Source organism: Molossus molossus, unplaced genomic scaffold, assembly GCF_014108415.1.
Source record: "Molossus molossus isolate mMolMol1 unplaced genomic scaffold, mMolMol1.p scaffold_m16_p_14, whole genome shotgun sequence".
Classification (NCBI taxonomy): Eukaryota; Metazoa; Chordata; class Mammalia; order Chiroptera; family Molossidae; genus Molossus; species Molossus molossus.
The window spans coordinates 44,694,816-44,713,312 of NW_023425349.1; the positions used below are offsets into that span (position 1 = coordinate 44,694,816).

At 48.3% G+C, this 18,497-nt stretch overlaps 1 protein-coding gene across 1 annotated transcript in view; it reads left to right on the forward strand.

Annotated features, from left to right (window-relative positions):
- Positions 1 to 18,497, forward strand: part of GNA14 (G protein subunit alpha 14) — a 157,522-nt gene that overhangs the window by 132,779 nt on the left and 6,246 nt on the right. Inside the window, exon 3 of the mRNA XM_036261141.1 lies at positions 16,371 to 16,525. Coding sequence (XP_036117034.1) covers positions 16,371 to 16,525 — 155 coding nt within the window. The remainder of the gene's footprint in view (positions 1 to 16,370; positions 16,526 to 18,497) is intronic.

Here is an 18,497-nt window from a genome sequence, read left to right on the forward strand (position 1 = left end):
CACTTGGGTTGCTTCCAGAGCTTGACTATTGTACATAATGCTGTGATGAACATAGGGGTACATATATCTTTTCAATTGGCATTTTGGGTTTCTTTAAATATAGCGATAATATTGTAATAACTATGTATAGGTGGGTACTAGACTTTTCAGGGTGATCACTTTGTACGTTATATAAATGTCTAATCGCTATGTTGTACACCTGAAACTGATCTTGCTAATCAACTATAATTGAAAAATTAAAAAATTATTTTAAAAAGACTGTAGGGTGGGGGTGCTAGAATGGTCTCCTTCAGAGCCAAGGCTGAGGGAGTCTCTGGGGGGCTGGGGTGCCCTTGCTCTCCAAGGGCCACTCCCAGGCAGACATGCCTGTGGGTTCTCATTGCAAAAGGAAAACAACAACCAAATATGCATCCAGGATTGAAACCACCATTTCGAAAGCACATCATTAAAGCAAGCTGTGACCCAAATATTTGTTGTGGTGTGCTGAAGAGTTTTTCAAACTATTGAAAAGAACGGAAAAAGTGAAACACTAAAAAAAAAAGAGTGGGGAAAATAATCCCCAAAACTCCAGAGCAAGGAAAGTTGGGTGACTCTCTGGAAGTTGTGTGGCAATTATTTTGTTTTCAGAAATACAAGTTTCGTTGTGGAAGGGGAACTACATCTTTGGAGTGTGATTTTGGAAGTGTAAACGGTGGCAAGGTGGAGGTGAGGGAGTCTCTAGCCCAGATGGGCGTGCCTTTGAAATGAAAGGCATACCAATGGGAAACGTGGGTGCCGGGCACCTGATGTGAAATTCAGAGCAAATAGTAATGCGACCTCTCCCTGCACCTTGTATGCAAGGGCGGCTGGCTGCCTGCTTGGGTGCCTTTTCACACTCCGGTAGGTCCTGGTCTGGCAGCTGCACAGAGCTGGCTACTAGAGCATCCAGGGAGTATGGACAGTTTAGGGACCAGGACAGTAGGGCCCAGTCCCCTTCCCACTCATTTGCTTTATGACTAGTGGAGGCAACTTAACCTTTCTTGTCAACTTATATATACTTCAAAGGACATGCCAATAAGATGCGAATGTATAGACCATGTCCTCCAAGTGCTTAATACTTTACTAGCCTTAAAGTGGCAGCAAACAGCAGAGATACGCCTTCCACTAAAGTCTAGCTCTCAGTCTCTTACTCTCACTCTTCTCTCAGAGAGCAAGACTGTTTCCGTCCTTACCCAGGCATTATGAACTCTGACATGGGCTTCAAGATAAAAGCCAGACCTTGTGATTCTGGATAAAACTCTGTAGGAGTGTATAAAGCAAGGACCAGGAAGGGTCTTGCCAGCCAGGAGACTTGCACTCAGGGAAGCTGTCACTAGATGGCGCCATGAGTCATAGTCGTGTGAACCAAATGGCTAGGCTGTCCCCTGTCATGGTTATTCTACTGATGGGCCTAGGTAAGTATGCGAATTAATTAGTGTATCTTATCTTTCTGTAAACATCACACTGGTATTCATATTTATATAAACCACCAACAACAATTCACTGATTTTAAGAATTGCTTATTGCCCTGGCCGGTTTGGCTCAGCGGTTAGAGCATCGGCCTGCGGTCCGGAGAGACCCGGGTTCGGTTCCCGCTGAGGGCATGTACCTCGGTTGCAGTTTGTCCCCAGCCCTGGTTGGTCGTGCGGGTGGCAACCACTCGATGTGTCCCTTTCACGTCGATGTTTCTCTCTCTCTCTTCCTCTCTCTCCCTCCCACTCTATCTGTACAAAAAATGGAAAAATGTCCTTGGGTGAGGATAAAAAAAAAAAAAAAAAAAGTTGGAGCCTCATGTTGGGTGGTTCTTCAAAAAAAAAAAAAAATTAAGAATTGCTTATTATAGAAATAATATTCTTTGGAGTAAGGACCAAAGAATACATGGACTGGCATTGATGGCAAGCCTTCCGAATGGGAATTTCTAGCTCTGGTTTTCATATTTTGTTTGGAGAACACATTTTGCTCCTCAGATGCACGGTGTATACGTGACCATCTTCTCTGTGGACAAAGTCGTGTCCCGCTTGGGGCTTGGTGCCAGATGTTTGCAGTTCGCCGTGGAAAAAGCTTACTTGTATGATGACATCTCTCTAGTCCGGACCAGTCTGTCCCCACCCCTTCCCCACTTTGCAGTGTCAATTTTAACATCGGTGGAGCGAGACGGTTAACTGCACAGGCTGTGTCAGACGCACCTGGGCTTGATGGCTGCCCATCTCCACTGCTGCTTCTCACGCAGCCTCAGTTTCCTCGTCCATTAAATCAGGATATTCAAAGTGTCTAACTTCATAGGGTGTTTGTAAATGATGAAATGAGATAATGTTATGCAAGGTGGTCGCATAATAATGGCTCAATTTGTACTAGCTATTATTGTGCTACTTTATTTGTACCTATGCCCTAGTTTTTAGAGGCTACTTATAACAATATCTACCTTTAAAAAAAATCCTCAGTGCTAGAAAAAATTTTAATTACGATAAAAGAGTGAAGCTGGGGGGGAAATACAACACGGGTATTGCAGGACATTGGCTCTCATAAACTTTTACTGAGTTCCTCAGACCCAGACGCACGTTTGTTTCTGAGCTTCCCGCTAGCTAAAGGGAAAAGAGAATCAGGTTGACTTACATGATCCTTGTGGTGCACAAGGTGAAACTTACTACTCCATCACGGAGCACAATTGTTCTTGGCTCTTACTTTGAAAAAAATATATATTTCTTATTTTTTAAGTCCTCACCTGAGGATATTTTTCCATTTATCTTCAGATAGAATGGGAAGGAGAGAGAGAAACATCCATGTGAGAGAGACACACCGACTGGTTGCCTCCCACATGACCAGACCAAGGCCAGAGACCGAACCGCCACCAAGGTACGTGCCCTTGACCGGAACTGAACCTGTGACTCTTTGTTCCACAGGCTGACTCAGTAATCACTGAGCCAAACCGGCCAGGGCATATATATTTCTTATGTGGGACATCATATAGCAAATGCTAACTGATATAAGATAGTAACCCCAACAACCGCCCCACATGAGGTACTAGGCACCCCTTTATTATAAACCAAGGGAAAGTAAAAGGTAGTTTTGTTCCCCAGAACTATGAACAAGACCATGTGGCAGGCAGAATTCTAAGAAACCCTCCAAGATCAACAGCCCCCATGTATGTGCCCCTTGTAATCTGCCCCCCTTGGGTATGGGCAGGACCATGATGGGTGCTGTTGACTGTAAGTATCCTGGGGGGCCTGACTTAATCAGCCCCTTGGGAGAAGATTGAGAGGTGGGAAGATTCTCTTGCTGGTCTTGCAGAAGCAGCTGCCTTGTCGCCACAACTTGCCAGGACCTAAGCAGCCTCCAGGAGCCGAGAGTGACTTTCAGTGACAGCCGAAAGGAAAACCAGGGCCTGAGTCCTACAGTGCAGTTGGCAGAGCTGAATGAGCTTGGGGAGGATCCTGAGCTCCATGTGACGAAGCAGCCCAGTAAACACCTCGATCTCAGTCTTGTGAGACCCTGAGTAGAGAACCCAGTTGCATCCTGCCTGGCCTTCTGACCTACGGAAACTGTCAGATAATAAAAGAAGATTGTTTTAAGCTGCTAAGTTTGTAGCAGTTTGTTATGCAACAATAGGAAACCCATCCAGATAATGTGGCTGAAGTCCACAGCCTTTGGAGAGAATCAGAAATAAAGCCCAGTACATCTGTGGCATCTCCAAACTAAATCTAATGTAACATGAACACAGGGGGGTGTAATAGATTTATCTTGAAAAAGAAAAACTTTTATTGCAGACCCTGATGATTACACTTGTTATTCTGCTGGGGCAAGGAGTCAGGTTTTTTGTTTTGTTATTGTAACCAACAGAAATAAGCTGGACCAAGAAAAACCTTGATGGCCCCATTGCCATCAAAATAAAAGAATTTCATCTGTTCCATTCCCCCAATCCTATTGTTATCACCTAATTCTGCACAGGGTTCGCAGTCTCATGCAAAGTGTGAACATTTAGCCATAGGACAGCAGGACACCTGCATTAACAGACCTTCTGAGATCCACAAGGTCGCTCCCCGAGGCTGATTGTGACCAGAGGAGGGAGACTGGATGGTGGGCCACCAAAAGCAGAGGGAGTCCTCAGGAGTGGGATGAGCTTGTAAATTTGGGGTATTATCTGAACACTTTTCTCTTTTGTCTGAGTGATAGAGGAAGGGGAAATCACTCTTATAAGAAAAGGTGAAGAGCCCAGCTGGTGTGGCTCAGTGGTTAAGCATCAACCCATGCACCAAGAGATCGCCGGTTCGATTCCTGGTCAGGGCACATGCCCAGGTTGTGGGTCCAATCCCCAGTGGGTCATGCAGGAGGCGGCCAATCAGTGTTTTCTCTCATCGATGTTTCTATCCCTTTCTCCCTCTCCCTTCCTCTCTCTCTAAAATAAATAAAGAAAAAATATTTTCTTTTTTAAAAAAAGAAAAGGTGAAGAAGAATGGGGAGCCCTGCACTCCTAAGCTTTAGGAGAGGACCGGGGAGGTCGAGACGGAAGTGCGGGTGAACTGCTGAGCTGGCGGAAGGTGGGCAACGCGCCCTCCCTGTGAGACCCAGCATTCCGAACAGCTTGGCGGCTGTGTAAGGGGTGGAGAGGCTGAGCTCTGCGCTTGTGCAGATGGGGAAACTGAACCATGCAGGTGTAAGCCCTGGAGATTAGCCAAATTACAGAAGAGCTTCTGACTTTCACAAACCGTGGCATCGACCGGGGTCTGCGCCAGTCAGACCTAGTGAGGAAAGGGGCCCCCGCTGTCACTTACGTCCACGCGTTTGGCAGTGCCATCCGTCTCGTAATACAACGCGCATTTAAAGGTTCTGTGCTCTGTTTGGGCGTCTACTTAATGTTGTCCTATTTGTCGTGGTTGTCACGGGCTTACTGCTGCCGGTGTTTCTCATTTCAGTAAGTTCTCAGTAAGGCTGCATCTTTGGAGGGAGTCCTGGGGTAGTTCCAGGGTTTATTTCCCACCACACCTCTGCGCGTCCGCGCTGTAAGTGATCGGGTGTTCAAGAATTTGGTGTACCCTGTTAGTGCCTGTTCCTCCTTGATTTACTGTATTTTATCCACCTGGCTAAAGGTAAAGACTTTCATGCAACATTCATTTATTCATATTGAAGCGCCAGCTACCGACCTAGGCACGGCTCACTGACGGGGAGAGGCCCGGGGTGCGCGTCCGCAGGCACTGAGCTCACGCACGCTGCGAGGTCCCACGGTTCAAGATAAGCTGGGGGACTGCTTCAGACCTTGTCCTACATTTCTGGACAAAGAACTTTTTTTCAGTATACTTGCAGCATTCTGTGGAGTGGTGTTCTGCGTGGCGTAGCGCTCCGGGAAATGCCACCCGAGGCCTCGCTGGACTGTGTGTCCTTCAGGAAAAACACCCATCAGTATCGTTGTTTCAACGCTTCGAGTGGGGCCGCAGGGGTCGCCGGTGAGCTCTCTGCCAGCGTCGGGGTGCAGGTGTTCCGTGTTGCCGCTCAGAGGGGAATTCAGATGCTTCGCTCGTCCAGTGAGCAGGTGACTTGGGTGACCTCTGAGGCCTTATCAGAGACTGGACGTCAATCCCATCTGCTGACAGGATCAGGACATTTCTAAGGGATTGTGGATCAAACAGGTTGTGATCAGGTGTGCACTGGTCTTTGTCCCTTACTGGATTGTCACTCTTTCCAGTCAGGCTGCATGGACCATATGATTCCCACTTCCCCGGGCGCAGCGTGACCTCGGAGTGGTAAGGACGCAATCCATTACGTCCGGCTCTGGGGACTTGTAAAATACCACATCCAATTCTTTACACCAATTCCTAGTCCCCAACACCTGCATGTGCTCAGCCGATTGCTTGGTCAGGATTTGTTGACGGGAAGTATGAAACTTGGTCAAATGTCTGCACAGCTCTGACGGGCCTGAGGAGGGACTCGCTTTGCACCAGTCCTTAGTCACCGGTTACTGCCAAGAACCTCCATCGCCTGGAACAGTGGGTGAGCCTTCTGAGGCCCAGCCACCGGCATTTCCCTCTGCGGGAGGAACCAGGGGTCCAGGGCCCTCAGGGTCACTGAGGAATTGTGACGAGAAAGGGAGAGAGTTGGGGTGATATCATCTTTGGGGGGGATAACCACCTGTGATGCTGTCTTCCAGTTGTTTTGAGGTTAGAGAAGACAGGAGAGCGATGGGCTGACACATTGGTCATACTAATAATTTTTAGGGCCAACCCAGACCGCCTTGACCCTGGGTCCCAGGAGCAGAAACAGCCCCTTGTCCTTTGGGGTTCTGTGTGTGCCTGGGACTTGAATGGGGACAGTCTCTTGCATTCACAACTTGGTATCCCCGAAAATTGTAATGGTTGCTTTTGGGTTTTCAAGAAAAAATGATTATGGCGGGTGTTTTCCTTTATACTTTGAAGGAAGGGCGTCCACCAGACTAGATGTTGATGGCGTCTCATAATGAGAGAGTACATTCTTTAGCACTATGGAATGCTAGTGCAGAGAAGATCAAGTGACTTTCTGGCAGCTTGCACTGGCCAAATACACTCAGTCCTTTGGGGGGTGGGCACCCACAGGGGGCTCTCAGGTGCTGTTGGTAAATTATACCCTGAATATGTTCAGCCACCCTGGGACCCGAGGGGGTTCAAGTGCTTTCCAAAGCATCTCAGAGGAAGGAACGTGTGGGGAAGGGCATATGGCAAAGAGCTGATCTGTCCCCGCCCTTTCACACGGCCACCTTTGGGGGGTACAGTCAGGAATCCACCTTCACGAATGCAGGAAGGGGGAAGGCAGCCCACCTCTCCTTACAAACGTCAGGCCACCTGTGGTGGGAAATCTTAGCCCAACCCCTCACTCCTTCCCCGTGGAAATCTCCCCCTTTCTTTGATCTCTGAGCGTTTGTGACTAGATCTGATGTAGTTCCCACCAAAAGCATAGCTGTCATTCTGAATTCCTCAAGGGCAGGGCCACAGTCCCATTTATATTCTCAGATGCCAGTCCTGGATCTAGATGGAGCAGGTGTGAGAGGCTGAGTACTGAGCCGTGACTGCGTCTGGCTGCCAGGGCCCAGCTGAGTTTGGGACATTTAGGTCACCCGAACTGAGGACTCAGTGGCTTCCACCACCTGGGCCTAAGGTTATAGGGATTTTTGTCCCCAAATAGAATTGAATGTATGAGAAGAGAAGGACCTAGGTATCAATTTAGGCTTTGTCAGGAAATCAGCGTTGCTTGCGGTGGCATAGATGGTGGGTTTATTGTAGGGAGTGCACTGTCTTCACTGTTGGAGATGTGAAGGCGGAGCTGCACGGCTGTTGCCTCTGTGTGTCTGGTGGTCAGTCGGGAGGGCTGGCAGGCGGGGAGACAGCTGGATGTGAAGCAGGCAGAGCAGAGACACACTCTGCTGAAGACACAAACCAGAACCCAGGGGACAAAGAGGAGCCTGCATATACTCTTACCACCTCCATGATGACGCCCGTAGAAGCTGGCATCCTTCTCCAGGGCCTGCAGGTGTGTCTGCCCTGGGACATAGAGAAGCTGCCCGGGATTTGGAGAAGCTGAAGGGAGATCTGAGATCTGCGTGGGAGCTGCTTCATGCCCGTGAGGGCGGCCAGACGATCAGCCACAGCGCGCGCCAAGCGGAGCTCGGACCCTCAGGGCCTACCAGCGCCCAGTCCCAGGCCTGTCTCACATCGCTCCTGTGTGAGAGGAGGGTGCTAGCCGAACCTGTCGTGCTTGTCATCTCACAGTACACGGAAATCAAACCAGCATGCTGTGTGCCTTTAAACGTTTACAGTTTGTGTCCACGTCAGTGATTTTTCAATAAGACGGGGGAAATAAATTAAAATTGAAAGGTGAAAAATAACCTCTCAATGTAGAAAACATGTTGCTTGTTGCTAACCCTGACCTGGAACCACCCAAGGAAGGAGGTTCTGGGGAATGTCACTACAGCCCAGCCACCTTGACACCGTGCTGGACTCGGAGTCCGTCCCTCCGTCTCCTTGTTACAGGCATTGTAGCTGCAGGTGGTGCGCCGGAGAAATGCATTGCTGAGCCTTCGGAAAGAACCGTTTCAGTGAAACCCACTGAAGTTCTGACGGACAGGGAAGGAAAGTGACGTGGCCATTCGTGCCAACACTCTGTGGCCAGCAAATTCTGTTATTTTTGTTGGAGAAAAGATGAGAAAGAGAAGGACAAATATCTGAGTAGAAATAAGGATTTCTTTTGAATCTGGAATTGGGTTAGAAAAACTTACTTTCCCTTCTGAGTGTGCAGAGGATTGCTTTCTGCAGGGAGAAACCCAGGTAGCCTACACCAGCGGCTGGGTGTTCAGATGCCGGAAGCAGGGAGTGAGGTGGGCTGGGGACGTGGTGGCTGGTGGAAATGAGCCCATAAAGAAGCTGCAACTTGTCCGGCCGGCGTGGCTCAGTGGTTGAGCATGGACCCATGCACCAAGAGGTCGTCAGTTTGATTCCCAGTCAGGGCACATGCCCAGGTTGTGGGCCTGATCCCCAGTGGGGGGCACGCAGGAGGCGGCCAGCTGATGTTCTCTCTCATCGATGTTTCTATCTCTCGCTCCCTTCCTCTCTCTCTAAAACTAATAAAGGGGGGAAAAATTAAAATACAGAAAGAAAAAGAAGCTGCAACTTGATTAGAAGATACTGGAAAATAAAATTTTTTCTTACATGAAATCTTAATAAATGGTCCCTTTTGTTAATATTCTGGATGTGCTCGAAAACAGTGCACATGCTACAGTCACTTTGAAACAGGCTCCACGTGTGTCTGCAAGGCCACATTTGTTGAGAACGACGTTTGAATCACCTGTGTCTTCGCTGAATTTTTCGTTTATCAGTTACTGAGACAGGTACGTTAGCCTTTCCTGTGAAAGGAAGGTTTGTCTGTTTTGCCACTTAGACCTAAGAAATGTTGCTCTCTCTGTTTTAAGCCTGTTAGTAACCACATAGAACTTTAGAACAGTTACGTCTTTTAAACCATTTGTCATTTGAAATATCCCTATATCTGGTTATGTTTTTAACCTTAAAAGTCTACTTTTTTCAACTTTAGTGAGGCATTATTGATAAGTAAACCTTCAAGTTCACTTTTATTTATTTATTTATTTTATTTTTTCTTTATTGGTTTTAGAGAAGAAGGGAGAGGGAGAGAGAGATAGAAACAGCAACGAGAGAGACAGAAACACCAACAAGAGAGATTATCAACTGGCCGCCTCCTGCATGCCCCGCACTAGGGATCGGGCCTACAACCTGGGCATGTGCCCTGACCGGGAATCGAACCGGCGACCTCCTGGTGCATGGGTCAACTCTCAACCACTGACCCACACTGGCTGGGCTCAAGTCCACTTTTATATTAATAGAGAAACTCCAGCTTCCTTTGGCTTAGCTTAGCGTGGTCTTTTTCCATCTTTTCACTTTTTGCCGTTTTTGGAGTTGTACTTTCTTCTTATGCTTGGTTATTTTGGTTGGTGTGCTGGATACCCATGAAAAAATAATTTGAGAGTAGGGAAGATGTTATCTTCCAAACTCCAAAACTGAATTTCCTTTTCTTATGCCGGTGTCTGGGGATATTCAATTCTGAGATTGTGATGATTCCAAGCTGAGTTGCAACCCCCAAAGGGTGCTCTTTGGGGTCCCAACCCAGAGCCAGAGGGCTCCCAAGGGCTTTAGCCCTTAAACTGCAATCCCTAGCAATTATTTAGTACTTCTTTAGTTTTCTGATATTTCCCCCCACCATTTCTAGCTGTCCTTAGTGGAAGAGTTGACTGGAACTTTCCAGTCTTCCTTTACCAGGAGTTCTTCATTTATTTTCTATAGGAAAAAACTCCTTTCTCTATAGATGGCCTTGCACCATTTCAGATGCTTTAAAAGCTGATGGCCATGGAGCACTGAAATTTATCTTCATAATTTTCGTTTACTAGGAGATGCCGTATAATTCTGATCTTGATGTAGATGTTAAGTAGGGGTTAGTGTACAAAAAGTCAGAAATGCTACGTTACAGAGAACTGCATTTTTCATCATGTATTTTATTTTAATCTCACTTGTTTTCACAAAGCTTGTGAGGTTCATAGCTATCCCCTATGACAGCAGACACCTGAAATGTTACATCAGGCTTTAATCATCGAGAATACGTGAACGAGCGTAGATTCTAATGGCAATGCTTACATGTCTGATGCAAGGATACGAACTCTGGCTGCCGGACGAGGCGAAGAATCTCCCCGATTCAGGGCGAACACGCGCCTCGGAGAGCTCTGGGCAGTTGGTGGTGAAGGGGGCTTTCCCAGAGAGGACCTGGTGGAGCCCCGGCTGCCCGCTGGGCTCTGGCTTCCAGCCCGAGGCTCCCGGACTCAGCAGGGCCTGTCACCCAGGCAGCCGCGGGCCCACGTGTGAAGCAGCACGCCCTGGGAACTTCCAAGCCAAACAGACATGAGGACATCTGTCCTGTGTCCCCTTCGGAGCCGTGGCAGTGGTGGTTCTGCTTGAGAAAGGAGAGAGGAAAGCCAGGTATGAGCTGAGTGAGAAACCGGCCATGTTTCTGTTGCATCTGCTGAATTTGCTCCTGTAATATTTACTCTTCCATGATTTTTTTTTTTTTATCTTCACCTGAGAATATTTTTTCACTTTTTGTTCAGATAGAGTGGGAGGGAGAGAGAGGAAGAGAGAGAGAGAATGAGAGAGAGAGAAACATCGATGTGAAAGGGACACATTGAGTGGTTGCCACCCGCATGACCCATCCAGGGCCGGGGACAAATTGCAACCGAGGTACGCGCCCTTAGCGGGAACCGAACCCGGGTATCTCTGGACCGCAGGCCAATGCTCTAACCGCTGAGCCAAACCGGCCAGGGCTCCTCCGTGATTTTTTAAGGAAATGAATATGCTAGACAATGTCAGTGCAATAGGCTCCCGTAGCCTAGCTTCTCCCGGGAACTATAGGCCCATTTTAACCGTCTGTGTCCTGGACAGCTCCGCTTAGATGTCGGCTACCACGCAGTCAGCATGTCCCCGACTCGAGTCTCCTTTCTCTAACCCTGATCCTCTTCCAGCTCGTCTCCTTCTCTGTCCATGAGATGAAGAAGCCAGTCTTAGATGGCACAAAATGCTCCCACACTCACAAGTGACCCCTGCTCTGGAGGTGTGCCCTGTGGAGGTGGTTGGAACAGGCCCATCAGAGTGCCGTGCGCCCACGTGTGAAGCCAGCCAGGCCGGAGGACAGTGAGCGCACCCCACTCTGTCACAGACACAGGGCACAATGTGCGGCCGGTCCTCACTTAACGCTGTTGAGGGGCTCTGCGACTTCAAGTGCAACTACACGTAACAAAACCAGTTCTACCACAGGCTGCTTGATGCACACAGGAGTTACTTCCTGTGGCATCTCACCACCATGACAACAAACTGTCTAATGAAATGACAGTATTCGAGGGCCTGCTGTACAAGTCATTCATCTCCTATTTCAATATTTATTTTAAAAACAGGTCATTCTCTTCCTCACTCATCCCTTCCCTTCGCACGTGCCCCTGGAATGCCGAGTCTCGGCTGTGCCACTCACTCTCACCAGCCATTCTCAAGACGACGGGAGTCAAGAACATTCCCAGTCAGGCCATTCTTCATCAGAAGGCAAAGATGACATGTCTGACCACGGGACCTTCCCAGATAAATGGAGACGAAAGAAGCTACAAAGCTCCTGCCCAGCAAAAGAAACAAGCATCAGTATGGAAAGGGAACCCACTGTATGGGAGAGCATAATTGCCAATGATACATCAGATAAGGGGTTAATTTCCAATACATATAGAGTGCTCATACAACTCAACAAAATAAGACAAAGAACCCAATTAAAAAATGGACAGAAGACCTAAATAGACACCTCTCCAAACAGGACATACAAATGCCAAGAGACATATGAAGAAATGCTCAACATCACTAATCATCAGACAGATGCAAATTAAAACAACAATGAGGTATCACCTCACACCTGTCAGAATGGCCGCCATCAATAAATCATCAAGCAACAAGTGCTGGTGAGGGTGTGGAGAAAAGGGGACTCTAGTACACTGCTGGTGGGAATGCAGACTGGTGCAGCCACTATGAAAATCAATATAGTGTTTCCTCAAAAATTTCAAAATTGAACTGCCATTTGACCCAGTGATCCCACTTCTAGGTCTATATCCTAAGAAGCCTGAAACACCAATCAAAAAGAATTATGCACCCCTGTGTTCATAGCAGCACTATTTACAATTGCTAAGATCTGGAAACAGTCCAAGTGTCCATCAATAGATAAGTGGATAAAAAAGTAGTGGTACATATACACAATGGAGTACTATGCAGCTGTAAGAAAGAAAGATCTCTTATCCTTTGAGATGACATGAAGGGACCTGGAGAGTATTATGCTAAGTGAAACAAGCCAATCAGAGAGAGACAGGTATCATATGATCTCACTTACTTATGGAATATAAAGAACAAAATAAGCTGATGAACAAAATAGACCCAGAGACGTAGAAGTAGTGTTCAGACTCACAGACTTCTGGGGTGGGGGTGGGGCGATAAACCAAAGAATTTACATGTATGTATGAGTAAACAGTGGACCTAGACAACAATGCTGGAGGTGGGGCAGGAATGGGAGGAGGATGTCTACAGAAGGAAAAGGAGAAACATCTTTAACAAAAACAATAAAATAAATTAATTTAAAAATAGAGACCATTAAATGCACTGTGACCCTAGATCAGGTAGGTAAAGAACATTAACGGGACAATGGCAAATTGTGGATAAAGTCTGAAGATTAGATGACATAGATTGTATCAATGTTCGTTTCCTGATTTTGATCATTATACTGTGATATATAAGCAAATGTCCTTGAGATTTTAGAATACCACACTGAAGTCTTTAGAGGTAGAGAGGCATTGTGTCTGCAGCTTCCTCTCAACGTTTCCGGAAAGTGTATGTGCGCATGTGTGTATGTGTGCATGTGCATGCACACACATGGAGGGGCAGGGGACGAATAAGAAAGCAAAGTGGTAAACCGTTAGCATTAGGGCGGTCTTGAAAGGCACAGAGGAACTCTTGTGCCATTTCCCTCATATTTTTGCAAGTCAGATTATTTCACCATCAGCAGTTTTAAAAAAAAAGATCTTGACAGATGGGAGAGCTAACCAAGAGGAGACCCCTAAACTCGGAACACTTCTGGGCCCTCTGAGTTCAGTCTGTTCCAAACTCAAGCCCCATTGTTGGGTTTCTAAGGAGAGTTCTCTTTTTCCTTCAGGCCAGATTTCCCCTAAAGTCCCCTCACTTGACTGAACAAACTGTTTCCTTCTCCTGGCTGAACGCCCCTGGCTACCTGAAAGCTCAGGTCTGGTCTTTCCCCAGATCCCATCCCGCAGCAGCAGCCTCTGGAAGCCTGCGTCCTTCGCAATGTCGCCGTGATGCCCTTTCTCTCTACTGGAAGAGCCAGATGCTGGGTTTACCCATTGCAATGTGTGTCAGTCAGGATAGAGTAGGTTGTGCTGCAGTAACAAGCTGCCCCCAAAGTTCAGTTTACTCAACACAATGAAAGTCGATTTCTCACTCATGTTACATATGCAATAGGGTGTGCTAGGGGGGTCTCTGCAGCCTCCCTCAGCCAGGCTTCCCGACTGATTGAAGTTCTTTCCTGAGAGACAAATGCTGCTTCTGTTCCATTTCATTCAGCGTGAACAACCAACCATCCCACATTGTGTGTGAGGAGAGGCAGAAGTATCTGTAATGTCCCTGACGATTCTCCCTCTTAGCAGTCAGCACAGTGAGAGACACTGGCCAGGAGTCACCAGAGTGTCTCCTCCTCTGAGACTTTCCTGTCCTCTAGCTCCCGGTGCCCCCACCACGCCCGGCAGAGGCTTCCGTCCTGCCCGAGCATCCTTTTGCTGTTTTTGCCTTGTGACTGTCTGTTAGATATGTTTTTATGAACGCCACACATGTTTATTGGACACCTGCATCGACAGAGAGCACCTGTCCTCTGCCAGACACCGCCCTAGGTTTTGGGATAGAAGGACCAAGACACTGACTCAGCCCTTGTGGCTTCCTGACTTGTCGTGAAGAGACAGAGGAAAACAGATCCTTTAGCCCTGGATCGTTTGGCTCAGCTGTTAGAGTGGGGCCTGTGGACCAAAGAGTCCTGGGTTTGATTCCAGCCAAGGGCGCGTACCTCGGCTGCGGTTGGTCCCCAGCCCCAGTTGGGGTCATGCAGGTGGCAACCACTCAATGTGTCTCTCTCACACTGATGTTTCTCTCATTTCTCTCTCTCCCCTGCCCTCCCACTCTGTCTGAAGATAAATGTTAAAAAATAAATAATATATATATATATCTCCTTGGGTGAGGATTTAAAAAAAAGAAAACAGACCCTTTAAACTTGGAGGGTGGGAAGAGGCCCTGTGATCCTCTGGGGAAGAGGGAGGTGGAGAGCGCAGGGGAGGAGGTGGGAGGCAGCCCTTCTGCATGCGAGCGCAGCTGTCCAGGTTCCCCGCCTACCATTCTCTCTGGCTGAGAACAGGGCTGAGGATGCCCAGTGTGACGGTGGGCAGGGTTAGAAGTTGTGGTTTAGGGACTGTCCATGTGTCCTGCTTTGCAAACAAGAAATGTTACACATCCGCTGCAATACTAAGGCTAATTCTACTTACATTGGGGTGATACTTTACAAATCAGGTTCCCCTGAAAATCACTGGCTCCTTTTACAAACAAGGACGCAGAGGCACATAACCTGTTGGGGTTCTTAGAAGTCCTACTGCACTACGGAGAGCCCAGGGTCCTGATTCTCCATCCAGGGCACGTCCCACTAACCCATCCTGCTGCGACCTTGTTGGAGACTCTGCCTGCCTGAGGATCCCACAGTCAGGCAGAAGAGTTTATCCCTGTTCTTGCGATGGATGTGGTGTAGTCATGCTGATGCCATCACAGCCCTGGGCCATACTCGAGCCGGGTGAATCTCCATCTCCCTGTTCCTGGCTTCCTGCCGGACTATTAATGAGAATGAGCAATGCAAGGTATGAGCAACTTTTCCGGGGGTACCATAGATACGCAAGGAGATCACAGCTGCTGTGTGGATGCTTTGCTGACTCGGCTGCCACTGGAGAGCCAGCTCTGCGTGATGTCATCGAGGAGATTCTGCAAGATGGGAGGGTGACGAAGGGCTCGGGCCCCTGTTCCTCTGGGCAGAATTCCCGTGTCTGCTGCAGCCAAGGATGGGATGCTGTGTCTCCGGGCCCAGCACATGGGCGTGCTGTGGATGCAGGCCAACCTTATCCTTTTCAATCGCTAAGGTTTGGAAAGATTTCTGGTCTTGTGCTAGCCTTCCATTGATTAAATGAGATAATGTATGGGAAACCTTGGCACCTAACCTAGTAAATGGGCAAGAAATAGTAACTGCTGTAATGGTAATAATTGCAGCAATACTGATCTTAATTACTGAAATAATAGGGCAATGGTATTAGAGCAGTAATTATTTAATAATGATGGTGATAATAAACATAACAGTTTAGCAATTAGTGGCATGGGGGGGTGGTGCTGTGGGAATGCTTCTCCCAGTGAGAGTTTGACACGTGATAATAAAAAGCAGACTCCCTGGCCAGCTGGCTCACTTGGTTGGAGCGTCATCCCATACACCAAAAGGCTGCAGGTTCAGCTCCCAGTCAGGGAATGTATCTAGGTTGTGTTTTCTATCACCAGTTGGGGTGGGGAAGGAGGCAACTGATTGATGTTTCTCTCTCACATCAATGTTTCTCTCTCCCTCCCTCCCTCTCTTCCTGTCTCTCTAACATCAATAAAAACATAACCTCAGGTAAGGATGAGAAACGAAAGGCAGACTGTATGAGAACTCCCTGTACTTTCTGCCCAGTTTTGCTGTAAACCTAAAACTACTGTATAAAATAAGCTCAGTTGGAAAAACACCACCACCGCCTTTCTACAGAGGAACAGGAGGGTGGACGGCAGTTCTGCGGCGCTGCTGTCTGGCAGCTCTCTGAGGACAGTGCTGCTCGCTCCCTACCTCCCTCAGCAGGGACGGACAGTAACCAGGGTTATTCTTACATCTCTCCATGGCTATGCTGGTGTTTAAATAAGGAGCCCGTGAAAGGGCGGTGAGTTTGTTAGTACCATGATGACCCATCAGCCCAGTGTTGGTTTAGACTCGGTTTTGAATGCTAGTGACGCTGGCTCCGCGTAGTGCTGGGACCAACAGCCGCAGGCGCAGGGTCCCGGGCGCTCCGTTGAGTGAGGCAGCCACATCTGCTCCACTCCATGAGGGCACCTGCCACACCCCAGCACCAGGGCACATCTGGTGCCCGTCACCAGTGGGTTGGTTTCCTTTGCTTGATAAAAGGTTTTCTTTCCTCTGAGTAGGAAAACGCCCAGCTCATCAGAGAAGTGGAAGTAGACAGGGTCTCCACGCTCTCCAGGGACCAGGTGCGTGCCATCAAGCAGCTCTGGCTGGACCCAGGCATCCAGGAGTGTTACGACAGGAGGAGGGAGTACCAGCTGTCAGACTCTGCCAAATAGTGAGTACAGAGCCTAGGGGGGGGAGGGGGCTGCCGGGGCTCTCGGGAGCCAGGAGCTGCTTCTGCCTCAGGGCAACACTGCCTCCCTCCCGCTTGTCTGTACCCACTTACTTCACGGCCTCTTCCCACCTCCTAAAACCTTTATTCCCCCCATGGATCCCAGATTTCTTTCCTTGCCCATACCTGCCTTTCCCCACCAAGCCTCTGTCCTTTTCAATGAAGCTAAATCAAATGTGAGATTCCCTTGGTGGAACTGAAATATCTGACTTAAATGGGGACTGCATCTGCTTCTCCCCCTCTCCATATCCCATTGCCTTCTGATCAGTAGACCCAAGGTCCAATTACACTAAAACCTAAAATCAGGGTTTAGACCTTGATGCTAGAAGCCCAGCAGTGGCTGGTCTTGTGCTGCCCTCTAGTGGGAAAGATCGGCTCTGCGGGCCCAGAACATGGAAGCTCAGCCTGGGAGCTCTTTGTTTAACTTGCAAAGGCCTACACACGATATTTTTGACCCATAAAGCTCTAGTTTTAAATGTTATCCTTAGGGTAAACAAACAAACAAACAAAAATAGATGGTCCTGCATGCAAAGTATCCCAGGGAAATCACAGAATTTCATTTCTCAAGAATTTTCTAAGGCAGTGCCTTCGGCACACGGATCACTGGGCAGATAGTTGAATCATGGTCCTTCTTCAAGAGATGATTCCTGCTTTTGCAGCTCAGCTCCGTCCCCTTCGGCCCACCTCAGCTTCCATCTTCCGAGGGCCTGAAATCCTTTCCCGAGACGTCCCCTGCCCTCCAGGAGCTGTCACTGCCCTCCGAGCTGGCAGCTGGCGTGGCTGGGTGATGCACCGCCCCCTCCCCCATCAGGCACGGCAGTGAGTGGACAAGGAAGCTGGAATCTTACCTTTGGCATTTGTCCCAGGCTGAATGTTTAATCTATTAACCTAGGTTGGCACAACCGATTTGGGTTCAGGAGCATTTAGGTGCAAAGTAGGAAGAGGAAATACAAGAAAGTCCCATTCAGGTGCTTGCTGGGCACAGAAAAGGGACGGAAGAGAAGCAGTGTTTTAAAGAGGAGGGCAGACGGCCTGTGACAGCTGAGGAGTCAGGGACAGCCCCCAGTCGGCCAGGGCATCCCGGCCCTTCTTGGAGAGAGACTAGCATCTTTGCTTCTGTGGGGAGGGGCTGAGGCTCTTGATGTACATGCATTTGGAAAAAACCTACTGGGGCTGCCATACAATTCAGTGGAGCCCTAAAAATGGGGGCAAGGATGAGAGGAACGTTGAAAATGACTAGGTTGGTGCAGAGCTGCAGCAGAGAAAGGAAACCCGGACCACTGCCCCGCCTTTGGAACTGGTGCGACTTGAGACACTGTGCATTTCCTTGGTGCAGGTCAGTGGTTGTCATCTGCTGTGCTAGTCATGCCTGCTGTTTGGACAGGCATTCAGTGCACAAAAATGTGATGTGTGCCTGCCACGGCCCAGGCACTGTGGTAAGGGTGGCAGGTACAACCAGTGCTCTCCAGTGCCAGGGAACATACAGTCTGGTGGAACAGGACAGGTCTGAGTTAAAAGAAACTACACACGCAGAATTGAATAATGATTAGCCTTAGGGTCACGTATCAGGCACATGGTGTAGGTTGCAGAAGACCAATGGGCTCAGACTCACCAGCTCTGTCATTGGCCAGAGCCTGAGTTCATTATGTTGCCTTTTATAAGGGCTTAAGAAATTTTTTTTTTAAGTGCCCACTTCTTTTACCCCAGAAAAGTGATATGTTTTAAGCTCAGGACCATAATATATGACAAAAGTAATCCAAGACAACTTTTGGTTTATGTTAGATGTTTAATTTCCCCGTGTAACAGGAAAACCTTTTCTTGTTCTTTTGAAAGCACTTCCTTTTGGCCTGCTTTATGCCTTGATGCTGTGTCAGAAACTCTGATTCACTGAGCAAAGCGTGTGAGAACAGCGTCT